At 45.1% G+C, this 18,797-nt stretch overlaps 1 protein-coding gene across 2 annotated transcripts in view; it reads right to left on the reverse strand.

The window, feature by feature from the left end:
• Positions 1 to 17,796, reverse strand: part of LOC117354436 (BPI fold-containing family B member 4-like) — an 87,446-nt gene extending 69,650 nt beyond the window's left edge. Inside the window, exons 1-4 of one of the 2 annotated variants that reach the window (XM_033931970.1) lie at positions 17,710 to 17,796; positions 10,814 to 10,960; positions 4,383 to 4,488; positions 3,623 to 3,727 (exon numbers count right to left, since the gene is read on the reverse strand). In XM_033931970.1, coding sequence (XP_033787861.1) covers positions 3,623 to 3,727; positions 4,383 to 4,488; positions 10,814 to 10,925 — 323 coding nt within the window. In that variant the 5' untranslated portion in view covers positions 10,926 to 10,960; positions 17,710 to 17,796. Of the gene's footprint in view, positions 1 to 1,962; positions 2,009 to 2,276; positions 2,424 to 3,622; positions 3,728 to 4,382; positions 4,489 to 10,813; positions 10,961 to 17,709 lie in introns of those variants that run through there. The other variant, XM_033931971.1, reaches the window with a different exon arrangement.
• Between the last annotated feature and the right edge of the window lie 1,001 nt (positions 17,797 to 18,797).

Here is an 18,797-nt window from a genome sequence, read left to right on the forward strand (position 1 = left end):
TGATAGAGAATTACCCAGAGTGGCTGTTTAAATATTAATGAGCCCATTTTACTACCATTTTAATACTAATGACCTCGTTGTACTATATTTGCATGGCAGAGTCAGAGTCTGCTAGGAAGCTTGGAAAAAACCATGGTGAGCCGTTTTGATAATCGTCCGATAAAATACTGGCATGCTAAACCAGCTGGAACTGGTTTAGCAACCATCATTAAAGGCATGGTAAGGTTTGAGATACCTGCCCTTTGACTGTTATAATCAAGTTCTACCTCTGGTAAAAAAAAACATTTCACATTTAAAACTATTGGAAGAATGGGTTGTATACCATATTATGAACTAGTTCTAAAGTGTTTGTTTGTTTTTTTTATATATATATAGACTAAACCAGTCCCTGCTATGTCTGCCAGAGACTCTCTCTAGCAAAAAGTTCTAGTTTAAAAACTATAAAAAGCTTTTATACTGTGGAAACTAGCTAAGTAAAGTTTGCTCTTTTAAGATCTAAACTGTCTATATAAAGGAACCTACAATTTAACTTTTAGCCCTAAAATTATCAAAGCTCAGACCAAAATAATATATACTCACCCAGAGAATTGTCCTCTCCTCCTCTCCTCTCAGAAAATGTCCTCTTCTCCTCTTCTCTCCTATCCAATAAACTACACTTCTCCCTCCGGATTCGCGGGGGATAGGGACAGAGCCGGACTGCAAATGGCGAAAAACTGCGAATATCCGGCTCTGACCCACCCCGGCCTCCCTCCCGCCTTCCCGGCCGTACTTGGTGGTCTAGCGGGCTTTCGGGGCAGGAGCGATCTTCCTACGCTCCTGCCCCGTGCAGATCGCCATTAGGAAATGGCTGCCGTGAGTTCCTGTAGTCTCTCGAGACTACGACGGGAACTCCCTACAGCTATTTCCTAATGGCGATCTGCACGGGGCAGGAGCGTAGGAAGATCGTTCCTGCCCCAAAAGCCCGCTAGACCACCAGGTAAGGCCGGGATGCCGGGGGAAGACTTAACGATGTTTTTTTTTTTTCTTTTTCCTCCTCCCCCCAAAAATTGCGAATATGTGAAATCGCGATTACCGAAACCGCGAATGGGGAGGGGGAAGTGTATGTGCTTAACTGAGAGACAAGCCCATGGCTTGCCAATTCTGCACCCACATGTATGGCCTCCTTGCAGTTAGGCTCTGTGGCACTTAGGCACTGCCTTATAACATAATAACATCTCGTGCACATAGGCACCTGTCAATTAATGGCACCCTCAAAGGATACAAGTGGTGCCTACTTCTAGGCACCTGTTTGTAGACCTTCCCACCAAAATTCAAAATGGTGACCAACAGTCCTGCCTCAATTACCTCAATCACTTACCCAGACATGGTGAGACCCAAATAGCTGCAATAATCTTGCCCTCTTTATATTTCCAGAACAAGAATTGATTATAAAGTAATTGGTGCATAGAGCAAATCTCTTAACTGAGGCCTAGTTACCGACAGGCATTACCAATTAGCACATCTTAACAAGATCAACAAGCATTATTTTATCATAATTCCCAATATATACAATGGAACCCAGTTAATAGACGCAAAACCAGTGACATACTTTACTTACTCTTAGGGCTCCTTTTATCAAGGCGCGCTACGGGGGTTAGCGTGTCGGACATTTCATCACGCGCTAACCCCCGTGGCAAGCCAAAAAACTAATGCCTTGTCAATGGAGGCATTAGCAACTAGCGCGGTAGGTGGTTTAACGCGCGTTAAACCCCTACCGCAGCTTGATAAAAGGAGCCCTTAATCTGAATAACGTTACCCACGCACATTTTCACACCTGCGGTCTTAAAATAGATATTATTTATTTAAAACATTTATATTCCACATAACCAAAAATCTATGCAGGTTACATTATAAAAACACATATAAACATAGGTAAACAAACACAGTCTCAGCTCCTTCTGTATTTACACAAGCTTTTCTCACCTAATTAGGCCGGGCTGCCTCAGCTCTGCCTGCCACAATGCTTTGGCTTCAGTGTGAAAAAAAAACAATGGACAACTTTTTTAATGCAATCAGCTGAGGACTCTCACACACAGTACCCTCCCAGGTCCATGTCCTCTTCACTTATACTATCCCCAGGGACACTACACATTTCCCATTCACCCTCATGGGAACTCTGGCTTTCCATTTCTGCATCTCATCCCCCTTCCTGCATGTCTTCCAAAACCTCTGCAGCATTTCCATGGGGATCATTTTCCAGCCCTTCTCCCTGGGGTTTAAGCTGCCAGTCACTGTACCTCCCGGGTGTGGTACTGCCATTCCTGGTGAGCTGGCCTCCTCCAAAACGTCCCTGCTGGGGCTTAGACCATGTGTCAAAGCTGGAATCTCTGTGGGCTGTTTGGCTTCTGTAATCAGAGCCAGCTGTGTCCTTCTCTTTCCACTCTAACTGACTTTGCCTTTGTGGCTTCCCAGCCTGCAAACTCCAGGGTCTGACTCCACCCCTTTCCAAATTGGTGTCAGGTTTCTCCCTGACTTGGGGAAAGGAGTGATAGGGGAACTTAGGTGTTTTCAGAGCCTTCCCTAACTGGCTCTTCAGCTGTGCTGGGACCTGCCTTTGCTTGCATTCTCTTGGCTGAGCCAGCTGTCCTGGCTCCACGCCGGGTTTTACAGGACCTTGTGCTGCATGTTGGGGAGTTTTAGCAGTAGTTTTCACTGTGACAGGAGCTTCCCTGTCACAGTACATACTCACCACAGCAAAAACCCTGGAACGAATAGCTGCCTTAACTATGATCCGTACACATGGAACAATTAACAACTAGATCACGTTAAAAATCTTACTTCTAACGTCTAAAACCCAATCCTCAAAAGAACCACAATTCATAGATAAATTACTTATTCCATATACTACCTCACGTACTCTCCGATCTATGGATCAAAAACTGTTAACTGTCCCATCACTGAAAATAATAGGAACCCGAAGGCTAGATATCTTCTCCGTGAATGCGCCTAGGATCTAGAACGCTATGCCAACATACTTAAGAGAGGAGGAAACTTAACATGTTTTAAAAGTTCCCTGAAAAGCTTTCGGTTTAAAGATGCCTTCAACCTATAACTCCTCCCAAACGTTATTTCTATTTCCCTCTTTACATTTTTTCCCCCACCCCATCCTTATTCTGCTTTCCATATATGTTACCTCTCTTTTCTAAAACAAATTGTAGTTCTACCCCTGCTGGTCTTATGTATTTGCATTGTTTATTGCAAATAATTTGTATGTTTATTGCGAATAATTTTTAAGCTGTATGACTTTTAATGTTCTTAAAAAAAAAATTTTTCTTGTATTTCGCTTAGAAACACTTGATAAGCGATCAAATCAAATTTTAATAAATCTTGAAACTTGTGAACGCAAGGATTGAGATGGTATACGTAACTCAAATAAAGTAGCCACTACTTTTGGTAAAGCTTGATGCAAGGCCTTATATAACACCAACATTTTAAACTGTCATGATGATCCATATTAACTTCGAGACCCTTTAAAAAATGATCATTTTATTTGTGTGTCTACTAGGGATCAGCTAATTGATCAGAGCTGAAGCTTGGGAATAATTGCTCCCATCTTCCTCCTGTCCCGAAAGCTCATACTTACGTTATGGCTTCAAGAGTCAGGTCTGCCCCAAAGGTGAACTTGCCCTTCGTTTGAGGTATAAAGTCCACAGAGATCTGTACGATGACGACATTCTTGGTTTGTATTCTAAAAGTATGAAAAGGGCAGGATTAGAATGAAGAAGAAAATGTATAAAGAAAGCTCAGCTGCGGAAAAATATCAAAACGATGCTTTATTTCTATGGATTAAAGGCAATGCTTAGGCCTGGGGTGGGGAACGAGGGCCCCAATCCAGCTGGGTTTTCAGGATTTCCCCAATGAATACGCATGAGATCTATTTGCGTGCACTGCCTCCATTGTACGAGTATGCAAATAAAGCTCATGCATATTCATTGGGGGAAATCCTGAAAACCCGACTGGATTGCAGCCCTCGTTCCCCCACCCCTGGCCTAGGCCACGCATTCAGCTGTACACTTAACTAGTGAAATGCCAATGGCTGTGGCATCACTCACTATCGACCCCTCCCCCCTCTCAGTCTACAGGTATAATTGATTCATGAAACAATTCTTCTGTCTCCATGTTTGCAACTACCATATGGGACACAGGCCAGTGTGTCTGATCACTCATCCTACAGGAGTACAGTTGGCTACCTCAGGTCTGGCCTGAAATTCTTTGATTGTAACATGCCTGAGATTTGAACAAAAAGTTTCTCTAGAAGATTCCATACTCTCTGTTGCTATTCTGCCTTATGGCAAAACCCGACATGTAGCTCTGGCTACAACCAAGAACCAAGACTGACTCACTTCACAATGTTCAGGACGTTGACACTGAGGTTGCTACCAGAAGAAAAATTTGGAATAGATATTGCCGCCAATGAATTCTCGATGAGGCCTCTTTGGGACAGGCACACTGTTGGTACAAAAAGGATAGGATTACTAATTCTTCAGAGGACTTCTGTAGCAGATATCACAAGTCCATCAAGTGACAAAAAATTTTGGGGTCCTTTTTGCTAAGATGTGCTAATGGACTTAGGGCCAGATTCTCAAAACTAAAATCGGCTTATATCGTGCTCACTAAACCGGTTCCAGCCGGTGTAGCGTGCGTGTATTTAGCGACTGATTATTAAAACGGCTTTACCGTGGTCTTTTCCCAGTTTTATGGCAGTCTCCGGTACTGCCATGCAAATGTAGTATAACGAGGTCATTACTATTAAAATTCTCTATAATCGCCAAGTGATTCTTTAACCTCATTGTGCCACATTTGTGGCCAAAATTTGCGAACAGGTCTGAGCTGTCGTTGCCTTACTTTCTGATCCGTGCCTGAGCGCTGATTGGCTCAGGCACTGACAAGAACATAAGGCTTGACAGCTCAGACCCCCCCCCCCCCCCATGCAAAGTGTGTACTATCGATTAGCGCTTGCTAAACTCATTAGCGCACCTTCATATAAGAACCCCTAAGTATTAATGGTTGCTACTAGGGACTGATCTGATCTGATATAGCCAAACAAGATTTTGTGATATAAGATGAGCTATGATGGAGAGGAACATGAGGGCTTCAATGGCTGGGAGTTGTGCTGCCCGATTCGAATTGACTCACCAATTCGAATCAGGCGAATCGATTCGAATCGATTCAATTTTTTAAAAAAAATCGGCCTCCCAATTCAATGGCTGACCCTTCCCCATGCCTTCCTAAAACAGGAGCTGTAGCACTGTCTCTTGCTGGCCATCCGCTACTGCTCCTGCTTGAGGAGGGAGGGTCGGTCAGAAAGGCCTCCCCCAGCTTGCCTATTCTTGCCTCCCCCAGCTACACCACTCTTACCTCCTTTAGGCTAATAGGGCAGCTTGAAGGCTCGCTGGTGTTATAGCGATCCCTGCAGCTGCCCATGGTCCTCAGCAGCACATTCTCTCTGCCGCGATCCTGCCCCTGCTTTGACATCAGCGGCAGGATTGCGGCAGAGAGAACGTGCCGCTGAGGACCACGGGCAGCTGCAGGGATCGCTATAACACCAGCGAGCCTGCAGACTACCCTATTAGTGTTAAGGAGGTAAGAGTGGAGAAGGTGCAGGCTTGCGGGGGGAGCAGGCATTCGTTTCCGGCGGGGGGAAGGAGAAAATGTGCCTTCGCAGTGGGGGGAGCAGGCTTTCGTTTGCAGTGGGGGGGGAGCAGGCCTTCGTGGCGGGGAGAAGGAGAAAATGTGCAGGGGGGAGCAGGCCTCGTGGAGGGAGCAGGCCTTCGCGTGGGGAGGAAGAGAGAAAGTGCCTTCCTGGGGGGAGCAGGCCTTCCAGGGGGGAACAGGTCTTCTTGAAGGGGAGCAGGCCTTCAGGGCAGGGAGGCAGACCTGTGCAGAGGGAGGAGGAGGAAGTAGTAAGAGAGGGGAGAGGAGATGTCAGACCTGGGGTGAAGTGAAGGGAAGAGAGAGACCAAACCAAAAAAGGGGGAGGAAAGCAGAGGAGAGGTGCTGGACTAATGGAGAGAGGGAGAGAGAAATCAAGACCACAATGGGAAGGGTACAAGAGGGACAGATACTGCTCCAAAGTAGGTGGGCAAGGTGCAGGATAGCAAGAGCGATAGTAGGAGAAAGCCTGTACCTGGGGAAGGGGATACAGGAGGTAAGGAAGAGAGAAAGAAGAAGCTGGATATGGGGAGGGATAAGATGCTGGGCATAGAGGGAGCATAGGAACAGGGACACAGAAGAGAGATGTTGGATGAAAGGGTAGATGAGAAAAGGAGAGATGGTGGGGTCCATCACTGCAGCTGCGGGGGGATGGAAATGAAAAAAAGGAAAGATGCCAAACCTCCGGGGGAGGAAAGGGAAACAGAAGGGGAGGACAGAGATGGAAGATGGATGGTTAGCACGGAGAAAGAAGGACAGCCTGATCAGAAGACAACCAGACCAACATGGGACCAACAAGATTTGAAAAATGACCAGAAAACAAAAGGTAGGAAAAATAATTTTATTTTCTGTTTTGTGATTACAATCTGTCAGATTTGAAATGTGTATCCTTCCAGAGCTGGTGTTGAATCGCAAACGTGAGCTAGGATTTAATAGAGAGAGGAAAAGTATTTTTTGTTTGTTTATTTTGTTTACACCACAGGACCAGTGTGGGTAGGAGAGGGCAAAGAGGGTGAAGAAGCTATAAAATAAACCCACCAGGATGTTTGGAAAAAAACACCCAATTGGGCAGGAAAATCGAATCGAATCGAAAAATCGATTCAATAGGCTGAATTGAATCGAATCAAAATTTTTTTTCCTGAATCGGACAGCACTAGCTGGGTGGGTGTAGATGGGCTTGAGTGAGCTTTGACGGAGACTTCAGTAGTTGGAACCTAAGTACAGTACTGGGCAGAGCTTTGGATTCTTGCCCAGAACTAGCTAAGAAGAAAAAAAAAATTGTTTTAATTGAATCAGGTTGGGCAGACTGGATGGACCATTCGAGCCTTTATCTACCGTCATCTACTATGTTACTATCCCCCCTCTTTTACTAAGGCGAGCTAGTCGATTTAGCGCGCACTAAATATTAGCGCATGCTAACGCATCCATCACTAATAATAAAACCCTAAGCGCGCATGCACACTCCTACCTGCATGATCCGTGCTCTGTAGCTCCGTGGCTTCACATGTGCAGTAGAAGGAGTCAGTAGTGGTTTCTTCTGCGCATGCGGAGGCACCTGAAGCAGGGACACTCGGAGGCAATTCCCCCCTCCTGCCCTCACTCCCGCGGTCTGGCTCCCTTACAGTCCCTTGCCGAAGTTATTTTTGAGTTCAAAGCTGCCTCCACGGCTCCTCTCACGAGCCGCGCCTGCGTCGGAAGCCTCTCTGACATCACATCAGAGAGAAGGCTTCCGACACAGGTGCAGATCGTGAGAGGAGCCGCTCCGGCAGCTTTAAGCTCAAAAATAACTTCGGCAAGGGACTGTAAGGGAGCCGGCCAGAAACAAACAGAAATACTGCTGCACAGGGAAGTGGAGGGGGAGGGAATGGGACAGGGAAGTGGGGTGGAGGGAAATGCTGCTGCTGCACAGGGAAATGGAGGGGGAGGGAATGTTGCTGCTGCACAAGGAAGTGGGGGGAAGGAAATGCTGCTGGTGAGAAAAGGAGGCTTGGGCTGAAAGGGAAAAGATGGGAGAAGGGGGCTGGGGGGAGGAAAAAAATGGGTTTGGAGCTGGGGTTGAAAATAGGGGACAAGTGAGAGAAGGAGGCTTTACTAGCACTCGTTAATGTAACGGCCTTAAACACTAGTAGAATATAATGGACACGTTAGCGGTTAGCGCCTGCTAATATTTAGCGCCCGCTAAAACGGCTAGCGTGCCTTAGTAAAAGTACCCACTATGTTACTATGTAAGTTCAAATGTTGAACCCCAGAAGCTCCCCTCTGCTCCCCCTCCCCACCAATGGAGCCTCTATTTAAGCTTGCAGGAAGTGAGCCAAGCAAGCACTTAGCAAACCTCAAAGAGGAGTGCTGCACCGCCCTGTGAGCTTCTTCTTCTTCCGTTAAATTACCTGATTTATCTGGTGTCAGGTCAAAAGCGCGCTGGGACAAAGGCGTGCCCAGACAATTGAGCGCAGCGCAGAGGTGCGTGCCGCTCAAAATGACTGTTTTTAGGGCTCCTATGGGGGGGCGTGGGGGGGGAACCCCCCCCACTTTACTTAATAGACATCGCGCCGCGTTGAGGGGGGTTTGGGGGGTTGTAACCCCCCCCACATTTTACTGAAAACTTCACTTTTTCCCTGTTTTTAGGGAAAAAGTTAAGTTTACAGTAAAATGTGGAGGGTTACAACCCCCCAAACCCCCCCATACGCCGGCGCGATGTCTATTAAGTAAAGTGGGCGGGTTCCCCAATAAAACCCCCCATCGGAGCCCCTAAAAACAGTAATTTTGAGCGGCGCGCGCCTCCGTGCTGCGCTCAATTGTCCGGGCGCGCCTTTGTCTTTCGCTCCGTTGTCTATGAACCGATTCATCTCAGCAGCAAAAACATATAAGTGGATCATCTCCTACTACTGTAAGGCCGAATCTCACAATAAGAGCCATGAAATCATAACGCTTCAAGACTCGACCAGAGCAGCAAGCCACAATCCATTTAAAATGTAGGGTCAGATTGTATAATTAAAGAGCAAGGCTGTAGGAATGTGCACGGGGGGGGGGGGGGGGGAATTCAATTCGATTAGTTTTCCGATCAGTCACCCATTTGGTTGGTTTTCAAATACTGAAAGATTTTTTTTTTTTTTTTCTCATTAGGTTCCATTAAAGCCAATGGGGGCAAGCAAGTTTTGTATCATCTTTGTGGATGGTGCCAAAAATCTTCAGTAGAGTATACATCCCTAATGGTGTGAATAACTCGAGAAGGGACCCAGTGAAGTCTGAAAAACGGTCCAGAATGTGGCAACTAAGATTTAATACTAAAATAAAATGCAGGGTCATGCATTTAGGTTACATAAGAACATAAGAACAGCCTTACTGGGTCAGACCAATGGTCCATCAAGCCCAGTAGCCCGTTCTCACGGTGGCCAATCCAGGTCACTCTTACCTGGCCAAAACCCAAGGTGTAGCAATATTCCATATAGAATCCTAAAGAACAGCAAGATTCCGGAATCCCAAAGAGTAACAAAAGATTCCAGAACTTCAAAGAGTAGCAACATTCCATGCTACCGATCCAGGGCAAGCAGTGGCTCCCCCCCCCCCATGCCTGTCTCAACCACAGACTACGGACTTATCCTCCAGGAAATTGTCCAAGCCTTTCTTAAAACCAGCTACGCTATCTGCTCTTACTGCTCCTCAGGATAAGTTTGTTGGCTGCTTGTCAAAAAGTTTCAACGGGACAGTCAAAATTTACCGCTGCTTCTTCCTTGCTCCTTAGCAAAAGCACTGCACTAGGGATCAAATTTATGAACTGCAAGAGCAGTGGTGGAAGGAGCGGCCTAGGAGTTAGAGATACAGCCTCAGCACCCTGAGGTTGTGGGTTCAAATCTGGCACTGCTCCTTGTGACCTTGGGCAAGTCACTCAATCCTCCATCACCCCAGGTACGTTAGACAGATAGGGGAAATGCTTGAGTGCCCAATTGTAAATCGCTTAGATAACTTTGATAGGCAGTATATATAGGGTTACCCGACGTCCAGATTTCCCCAGACATGTCTTCATTTTGAGGACCTGTCCGGGGGTCCGGATGGCTTTTCAAAACCCAGCACTTTGGGTTTTGAAAAGCCTCCGCAAATCGCATCGGGCAAAGAGGAAGTCCGCGCCATGTGTGGATGTCATGTGGTGACATCATCGCATGACATCCAAGCATGCACGGACTTCCTACTCGCCCGACACTATTTATAGACAAGAGTAGGCAGTGAGGGGGGCGGATCTAAGGTAGAACTGGGGGTGGGATTAGGGCAGGGATGGGTGGAACTGGGCGGGTCTAGGGGTTCCGGATTTTCCGATTGGAAAAATCTGGCAACCCTAGGTGTATAAATACCTATAATAAAAATATAGGGCTCCTTTTATCAAGCCGCGCTAGCGGGGTTAACGCACGTGACTTTTCATCATGCATTAACCCCCGCGCTGGCCTAAAGACTACCGCCAGCTCAAAGGAGGCGTTAGCGGCTAGCACGGCCGGCGGTTTAGTGCACGGCATTACGTGCGTTAAATCGCTAGCGCTGCTTGATAAAAGGAGCCCATAGTCTTGTAGCTGAAGCCACATGCACTACAGAACCTACAGGCCGATGCTCAGAACTCCTGCGCTGTTCTCTACAGCGCAGAATACCACAGGGAACAGCACCAAGAAATAACTCCCCAGTGTTCAACGCTAATAGCACACAGATCATATGCACGCCTTGGTGTGATTTTGGATATTCTCGCTTGTTTTGTGAAACCTTGGTCCTTTCTTGCATGTAGGGTTCGTCGCTCTTGCTGCGGCCCTGTTTGCACCATTAGTGATGAGCACTGGGAAGTTATTGTTTGGTAAGAAGGAACCTTCTTTTATTTTTCTTTTAAAGCAAATGCAATGTAGAGAAAGGTGATGGTAAAGTAGGTTATAAATGCCATGAATTAAATTAAGAAAAAAAAAAAAAAAATTCCGATGAATTAAGTGTCTTGAAAAATGCTCGATTAACAGCTCTGAAAGCCGAAGCCTGACGCCAAAACGTTTCGTCCTGTAGAGTGCAAAGGATAACATTAGGTGTTTCAACTGGATATATCATGAGCAGAGTGCCAGCGACCCATATAAAGCAAATTATATTATTAGCCACTTACTGAATTCTGCCGCTTTCTCATTCATTCTCATCAATATATCAGGCCCAACGTCTGTGCCGTAGGAAGGGGAAAATGAGCCCAGGAGGAGGGCCAAGACGTAGAGTTTAACCATTTCTCCGGATGTGAAAATGTGGATCCTTCAACGACCTGCTGAGAACATGTCTGTGTTAGTTCTGGATGCAGCATGAGCCATACTTCACCTCAGGATTTTCACCGTACTGTAGGGCAAGGGGTTCTCTTTTTTTTTTAATTTCATTTTTATTAAGGAGTCAACAAGAGGAACAAGCACGGCGCAACGAAGAGATATACAAACAGAGGCATCAGTGAAAAGGACACAAAAGCCATCAACAAAAACACAGAGTGTACCAGGAATAATAATAATAATTTTATTCTTGTATACCGCCATACCAATAAAGTTCTAGGTGGTTCACATCCATTAATTAAGCTCCGTGATGACACACGGATTTACAAAATTTTGAAAAAGTTACAGGCAATATTACAGGCAAAGTTACAGGGGTGGGAAATCTTTGATCGAGATTAAGCAGAGGTAACGGTAGTACAGAAGGAAGGGTTGGAAGGTATGAGATAGCGAGAGAGAGAATAAAGTCGGGGGAGGGTGGGGAAGAGGGAGAGCCGAAGGAACGGGGTAGTGAGGGAAAGGGGAGAAAATAGGGGGCAAGGGGGATTAAAAGGCCTGTTCGCGGAGAAGGTGCGTATTGGGAGTGGGGAGTGAATATGCAGAACTATCCAAGGGAATGAATATCTCGTTTCTCCCGTTGGCCAGGGCAAGGGGGTTCTCGATTCGGTTCCACTCCTTACGACAGTGGTCTTCGGTGTGTGGCCCTCTGAAGTTCTCCATGGTGGCCCTCAAGCAGTTGGCTGAAATGTCCCTCAAATTCTGTCAATGTGTTCATGTCAATCTTGCCCACTTGATATACTAACTGCAAACAATCTCTAAGTGTGTTAGTCAGGTGGTTTCATGTATGGAATTTGCTACTGATGACGATCCACAATAAAGTGAATTTTCCAAAATGTATCCTTGAAACGTTGTACAATCAATTTTAGTCTGTATTTTTACCCCCTCTTTTATGAAACTGCAATAACAGTTTCTATCGCGGCGAGCCGTGCTGAAAGGCCCGCGCTGCTCCCGACGCTCATAGGAACCCAATGAGCGTCGGGAGCAGCGCAAGCCATTCAGCATGGCTCCCCGCGTTAGAAACTGCTATCGCAGTTTCGTAGAAGAGGGGGGGGGTTAATGTTTAATACCCAATCTGAACAAGAAGATCAAGGCGGTGGACACAGTGGCGTAGTCTGCCCAGGGCGCCATCTTGCTGAGGGCGCAGGCACCCGTCCTCTTATCTTCCCCCTCCACCCCCCACTGACGCACTTGCGGCCGCTTCCCTTCCCCCGCTCCTCCGTAATGTTCCCGGCACGAACTGCAACCCCCAACCTGATGTCGCGCCAGCTTCGGCTCTTCATCTGATGTCGCTTCCCGGACCTGTGACGTCAGAGAAAGAGCCGACGCTAGCGCGACAGGTTGGGGGTTGCTGCTCACACCGGGAACGTTACAAAGGTGCGGGGGAAGGGAAGCAGTGCACATGTGGCAGGAGGGGGCGGGGAAGGAGCGTGTGGAGGTGGGAGGGGACGGAGAAGAGGGCAGGGTTGGGGCACCACCGCTCCGGGTGCCTCTCGCCCTCACTACGCCTCTGGGTGTACAAAATAAGTGGTATGTGTAAGCTTGAAATCTTTTGGTGGCCCTCAGAGTGCAGCCCCACATGTGAAAAAGGTTGGAGACCACTGCCTTATGAGATACTCAACCAAGTCTCAATTGCACAAAACAAAAAGGATCCCCTTTTTTTTCACTCAGAGAATAGTTAGGCTCTGGAACGCGTTGCCAGAGGATGTGGTAAGAGCGAATAGTGTAGCTGGTTTTAAGAAAGATTTGGACAATTTCCTGGAGGAAAAGTCCATAGTCTGTTATTGAGAAACACATGGGGGAAGCCACTGCTTGCCCTGGATCGGTAGCATGGAATGTTTGGGGTTCTAGAATCTTATTACTCTCTGGGATTCCGGAATCTTGCTATTCTTTGAGATTCTGTACGGAATATTGCTACTCCTTGGGTTTTGGCCAGGTACTAGTGACCTGGATTGGCCACCGTGAGAACGGGCTATCGGGCTTGATGGACCATTGGTTTGTCCCAGTAAGGCTATTCTTATGTTCTTATGATATTTATTTATATATAATTAATAACAGACCTCGGTGGATAACCTCAGACAACTAACTGCAAAATTATCATTAGCCCTTTAGTAGTAGTATTCAAATGATTTTCTTATCAATTATTTTATAAAAATGTTGTCTATATCTATAAATGATGAATACTCGTCTTCAACTTTTTCAATCATATTGGATCAATGGAGATATCGACATGATATCACGTTTTGCCATACGGCTGTTTCAAGGTGCATCCCCTTACTTTAGCACGCCTGCCATCTCATCTGGAAACATGATATCATGTCAGTATTCCCACTGATCCAATGTGATTGAAGAAGTTGTAGATAAGTATTCATAATTTATAGATTATAGAGAACATTTAAAAAAATAACTGAGAAGAAATTCATATGAATATTACTACTGTGAAAGGGCTAATGATGATTTTGGCATACTAAAGCTCAGTTTGGACCATGATAGACCTCTAAGGTAGCCACCGAGGTCCGTTATTAATTATACATAAACATCGAAGAAAGGGGTCCATTTTGTTTTGTATAATTGAGACTTGGTTGGGATCCTTGGTGTTCATTTTTCTCATGAAGATTGCTTACGGAAAGTTTTTAAGATATTCTCAGCCAGTTAGATTTTCAAGATATCTACAAAGGATTAAAAACTGGTTAAGTGGAAGGAGATGAAGGGCAGTCATAAATGGAGTTTGCTTGGTGGATAAGGATGTTGTCAGTGGAGTGCCACAGGGATCTGTTCTTGAGCTGGCTCTATTTAACATCTTTGTGAGTGATATTGCCGAAGGACTTTCTGGCAAAGGTTAACTTTTTGCACATGATACCAGGCTCTGTAATAGGGTAGACACACCAGAGGATGTAGATTTGGCGAAGCTTGAGGAATAGTCTGGTAAATGACAACTAAGATTTAATGCTAACAAAAATTCAGGGTCATGCACTTGGGCTGCAAAAATCCAGGATAACAGTATAGTATAGGAGGCAAAGTACTTCTATGTGCGGAACAGCGGGACTTGGGGGTGATTGATTGTGTCTGATGATCTCAGGGTGGCAAAACAAGTAGAAAAGGCGATGGTCAAAATGTTTAGGTGCATATTGAGAGGCATGGCCAATAAGAAAAGGGAGGTGATAATTCCATTGTATAAGTCTCTGGTGAGGCCCCATTTGGAATATTGTGTGCAATTTTGAAGACCCCCACCTTCTAAAATCTATAAATAGGATGGAGTCAGTCCAGAGGGCTGCGACAAAATTGGTTAGTGGTCTTTGTCATAAATCGTTTGGGAACAGACTTAGAGACCATAACATGTATACTCTGGAGAAAAGATGGGAGAGAGGGGATATGATAGAGACATTAAAAAAAATATCTCCCTCGACTACAAGACTTTTAGAAAAGAAATAAAGACCATACTCTTCAAGAAAACTCTGAAAAAAGAAATTATACCGCAAGTCTCAAACTCCACCTCTCACTAAAGCCAACTACCCCAAACAAATAACCTTACCCATTTCTCACTCTTTTTGAAAATGACCAATTTTTTTTTTTTTTTTTGTAAGTTCTTGTTTCAATACATCTTGGATAATTCTTTTGTAATCCGCCTTGAACTGCAAGGTAATGGCAGAATAGAAATCCCTAATGTAATGTAATGTAATGTTAATGTACAAAGATGAGCCTTTTTTCAAATGAAGGAAAACTCCGGAAAGGAGAGGGCATAGGATGAAGTTAAGAGGTGATAGAATCAGTGTAATGTAAGGAAATACTTCTTTACAGAAAGGGTGGTAGTTGCGTGGAATAGTCTCCCGATGGAGGTGGTGGAAATGAAGACTGTTTTTGGATTCAAGATAGCATGGGACAGGTATGTGGGATCTCTTAGGGAGCGGAGGAGATATCGGATATTGTGGATGGCCAGACAGCATGGGCCATTCAGCTTTTGTCTTCCGTCATGTTTCTAATGAATATGCATGAAACAGATTTGCATGCACTGCCACTCTTGTATACAATACTCTTCGTATTCATTGTGGATAGCCTGAAAACCTGACTGAGTGAATCCCAAGAACCGGATCGAGAACCATTGCTGTGAGGGATTGAAAGACGAGTGGTCAAGGAAGGGAGACGGGGAGAGAAGAAGAGGGACCATAATTTCATATCCAAGCAATTCAAAACGTAAAACAGGATACAGAGGTAAAGCTTACAACTTCATGGTATCACCCTCCAACATATTTTTAAAATTACATTTTTTTTTTTCCATATGTATCTTATCGGGCCTGATTTGATATGAGCCTATTGTATAAAGAACAAAGACACCTACTTTCCTTTATAAAATAAGCCCCCCGATCCAGTCCTAATAGCTCCTAAATCCCAACAAACACATTTATACCTGCTCCAAGGCAAGTGCAAATGTGCACACCTACTTACGGATTTTATAAACTACATGCATACTTTGCAAGTCCATCTTTTCTCTACCGAGGCTATGCTCATGGGACCCTCGACCACCAGAGGGCATCTGCTGAAAATCAGGGGAGGGAAGTTTCATGGCGACTCCAGGAAGTACTTCTTCACCGAAAGAGTAGTGGATCATTGGAACAGACTCCCACTCCAGGTGATAAAGGCCAGCAGCGTGACGGATTTTAAGAGAAAATGGGATACTCACATGGGATCTTTAAGGGAGTAAATTCAGGGGAGGGGATACTTGGAATGGGCAGACTTGGTGGGCTATAGCCCTTTTCTGCTGCTTTTTTCTATGTGTCTATGTTTCTACATGCGGCAAAGCTAGAAGCAAAGGCAGCGGGACGCCTTTTGTCTGGAGAAACCCAAGCACCGCCCCAGATCTCACCCCCAAAATAATACCGTGTTTCCCCCAAAATAAGACAGGATCTTATATTAATTTTAGCTCCAAAAAAATGCATTATTTTCGGGGATGTCATTTTTTTTTTTTTTTCATGTGCAACAATCGTCTCTCCCTTCCTCTCCTCCACCCCAGTTCTTCCTCTTTCCTTTCTCTCCCCCCTTCCTCCCATCCCCCTGTGCAGCAGAACCCCACCAACCCTCCCACCATGAGACCGACCTACCTCCGAAGCAGCCGAAAACAGCGGCGGCGGCAACACTGGACAGCAGAGGGAAGGCCGTGAAGCGCTCTAACCACTTACGCCGCGTCTATCGTATCTCCCCTGAGCCGTTTCTTCTCCAGGCTAAACAGCCCTAGCCATAAGACTCAACAGTGTGAATCTACCTAATGTACCAAGTGTTAAGAGCCCACAATTTCTTTTATTTTAACAAGTTTCGAGTTTTCTATTTTTAAGTCGAATGATGCACTAATTGAGGAAAGTTCAATTTTATTATAATCACGATAGGTGATTGATTTTGAGCAGTAGTTATTCCTTCCAGAAACTTAAATCTTTGGAAGTGGTCCTAAAGGAATTAGATCCCCAACAGAGGTCACGTTGCAGGGCGGTAATTCTCCCTCTCTCTGTCCCCCTTAATCTCAGCCAAAAAGAACCCCCTAAAACTGAAAAGGCGCCAATCTCCTCTCAGAGATCTTACCCTCCACTTCCATTCAAGCCTAAAAGAAAGTGAGAGGTATATTTGATTCCTCTGTATTTAGCTTAATTTTTTTTTTATTTATTTTTTTTTTTACATCAAAATGACAGATAATATTTAATGTGAAAGAGAGTGAGTTTACAAGCATCTGCAGGTACAGCTCCAGAAACAATGGTCATCAAGCATCAAGAGTGCGTTACAAGTATCTGCAGAAGTGGCTTAGCGAGGATGATTGGTGCCCAGGGCGGTGGCACCCCTCTCCTGTCCCCCGCACATGCCCGCACCACTGCCCCATACCTTTTTTTTTTTTTTTTTTAATGTTTAATATTTCTTTATTGGGCAAAAGCAACAGCACATAAAACAGAAAAGACATAAATGCATCCGCATATTCACACCAACCACCCCATTCGGGGCAGAATACAATCGGAAAAGAACCATACAAAAAGAAGCAGATGTCAAAATGGAAGCATAAACCCAATACAGGGAGTTTTAGAATAATCCAAATCCTCCCACCCCCCACAGCAAGCAAGGCAGCCCAAAAACAGAATACAGATATGGAAAACCAACAACCAAACCTCCCACCCCTCCCAGACTGTGTGGGAATCATTTCTACTCCATGAAACCGTAGAACAATTCAAAAGCAGATCACAATTACAACGAAAGCAAATCCAACCTCAACAATAGCAAAAGAACCATTCCATTGGAACGCATCACACTCCAAATGTAATGTAATGTAATTTATTTCTTATATACCGCTACATCCGTTAGGTTCTAAGCGGTTTACAGAAAATATACATTAAGATTAGAAATAAGAAAGGTACTTGAAAAATTCCCTTACTGTCCCGAAGGCTCACAATCTAACTAAAGTACCTGGAGGGTAATAGAGAAGTGAAAAGTAGAGTTAGAGGAAAAATAAAAATAAAATAAACATTTTAACAAGACAGCATTGATCTAAATACTTTGGAAGGTAGAAGAGAGGAGAGAAAGGAATAGAAGCAGAAGGGGGAGCCGTTGAAAAGTAGAATTCTGGAGAAATTTAAATGATAGAAATAGAACAAAACAAAGACAAAAGACAAATGCAGTAATGCTCTGCTCTGCTGCCCACCCCGTCCCCGTCTGATTTTCTTAGGCGTACCTGGCTGTTTCTGGAGGGAGGATGGCTCTTTGGGTCCCTCTGGCTGGCTGCCTCTTCCCCGGAGGAGCCTAAATACAGACCCTTTTGTATAAGGCCTTGAGAGAGACCGAAAAAAAAAGCAGATAAGAAAAGAGGAGGGATGAAAAAAGATGTTTGTGCAAGCAGCCAGCTCTCAGGCCGACTGTTCTTCTCTTCACAGGTCCTCTCGTTTACCTTACTGCGCAGTGACAAAATTACATTTTCAGAGAAGCACTTTTATTTCTTTATTTATTCAATTTTCTATATTGTTCTCCCAAGGGAGCTCAGAAGGGTTTACATGAATTTGTTCAGGTACTCAAGCTTTTTTCCTGTCTGTTACGGTAGGCTCACAATTTGTCTAATGTACCTGGGGCGATGGGGGGGGATTAAGTGACTTACCCAGGGTCACAAGGAGCAGCGTGGGTTTGAACCCACAATCTCAGGGTGCTGAGGCTGTAGCTTTAACCACTGCACCGCTCTAGAAATCAAAATGTAGTCAAAGTGAGCCAAGTAATGGACAATCGAGCCATTGTGACATCACTGATGAGGTTGGTTCTTATTGGTGGAATGAGGCATTGTGACATCACAATACCAGCTCTGGTTATGAGAGGCGGAAACTTTTCTCACTATTTATTTATTCAATTTTCTATACTGTTCTCCCAGGGGAGCTCAGAACAGTTGACATGAATTTATTCAGGTACTGAAGCATTTTTCCCTGTCTATCCCGGTGGGCTCACAATCTATCTAATGTACCTGGGGCGATGGGGGGATTAAGTGACTTGCCCAGGGTCACAAGAAATAGCAGCTTGGGTTTGAACCCACAACTTCAGGGTGCTGAGGCTGTAGATATAACCACTGCACCACACTCTCGGAGTGGTCTTATAGAGGAAATGACTAGACTACTGCTTCTCAAACAGCTGTGACCCCATTTGGGTAGTTCTCCCCCAAAAATCATGTGCAGGTCTGGTGCAAGGGTACTAGTCCTCATAGAGAATGGGACAAATTTGTTCCTGTCCCTGCGAGTTCTGTCCCCACCCTTCTGACTTAAACCGCACAAGCCTCAAACACTT

This window comes from Geotrypetes seraphini, chromosome 2 (assembly GCF_902459505.1).
Source record: "Geotrypetes seraphini chromosome 2, aGeoSer1.1, whole genome shotgun sequence".
Classification (NCBI taxonomy): Eukaryota; Metazoa; Chordata; class Amphibia; order Gymnophiona; family Dermophiidae; genus Geotrypetes; species Geotrypetes seraphini.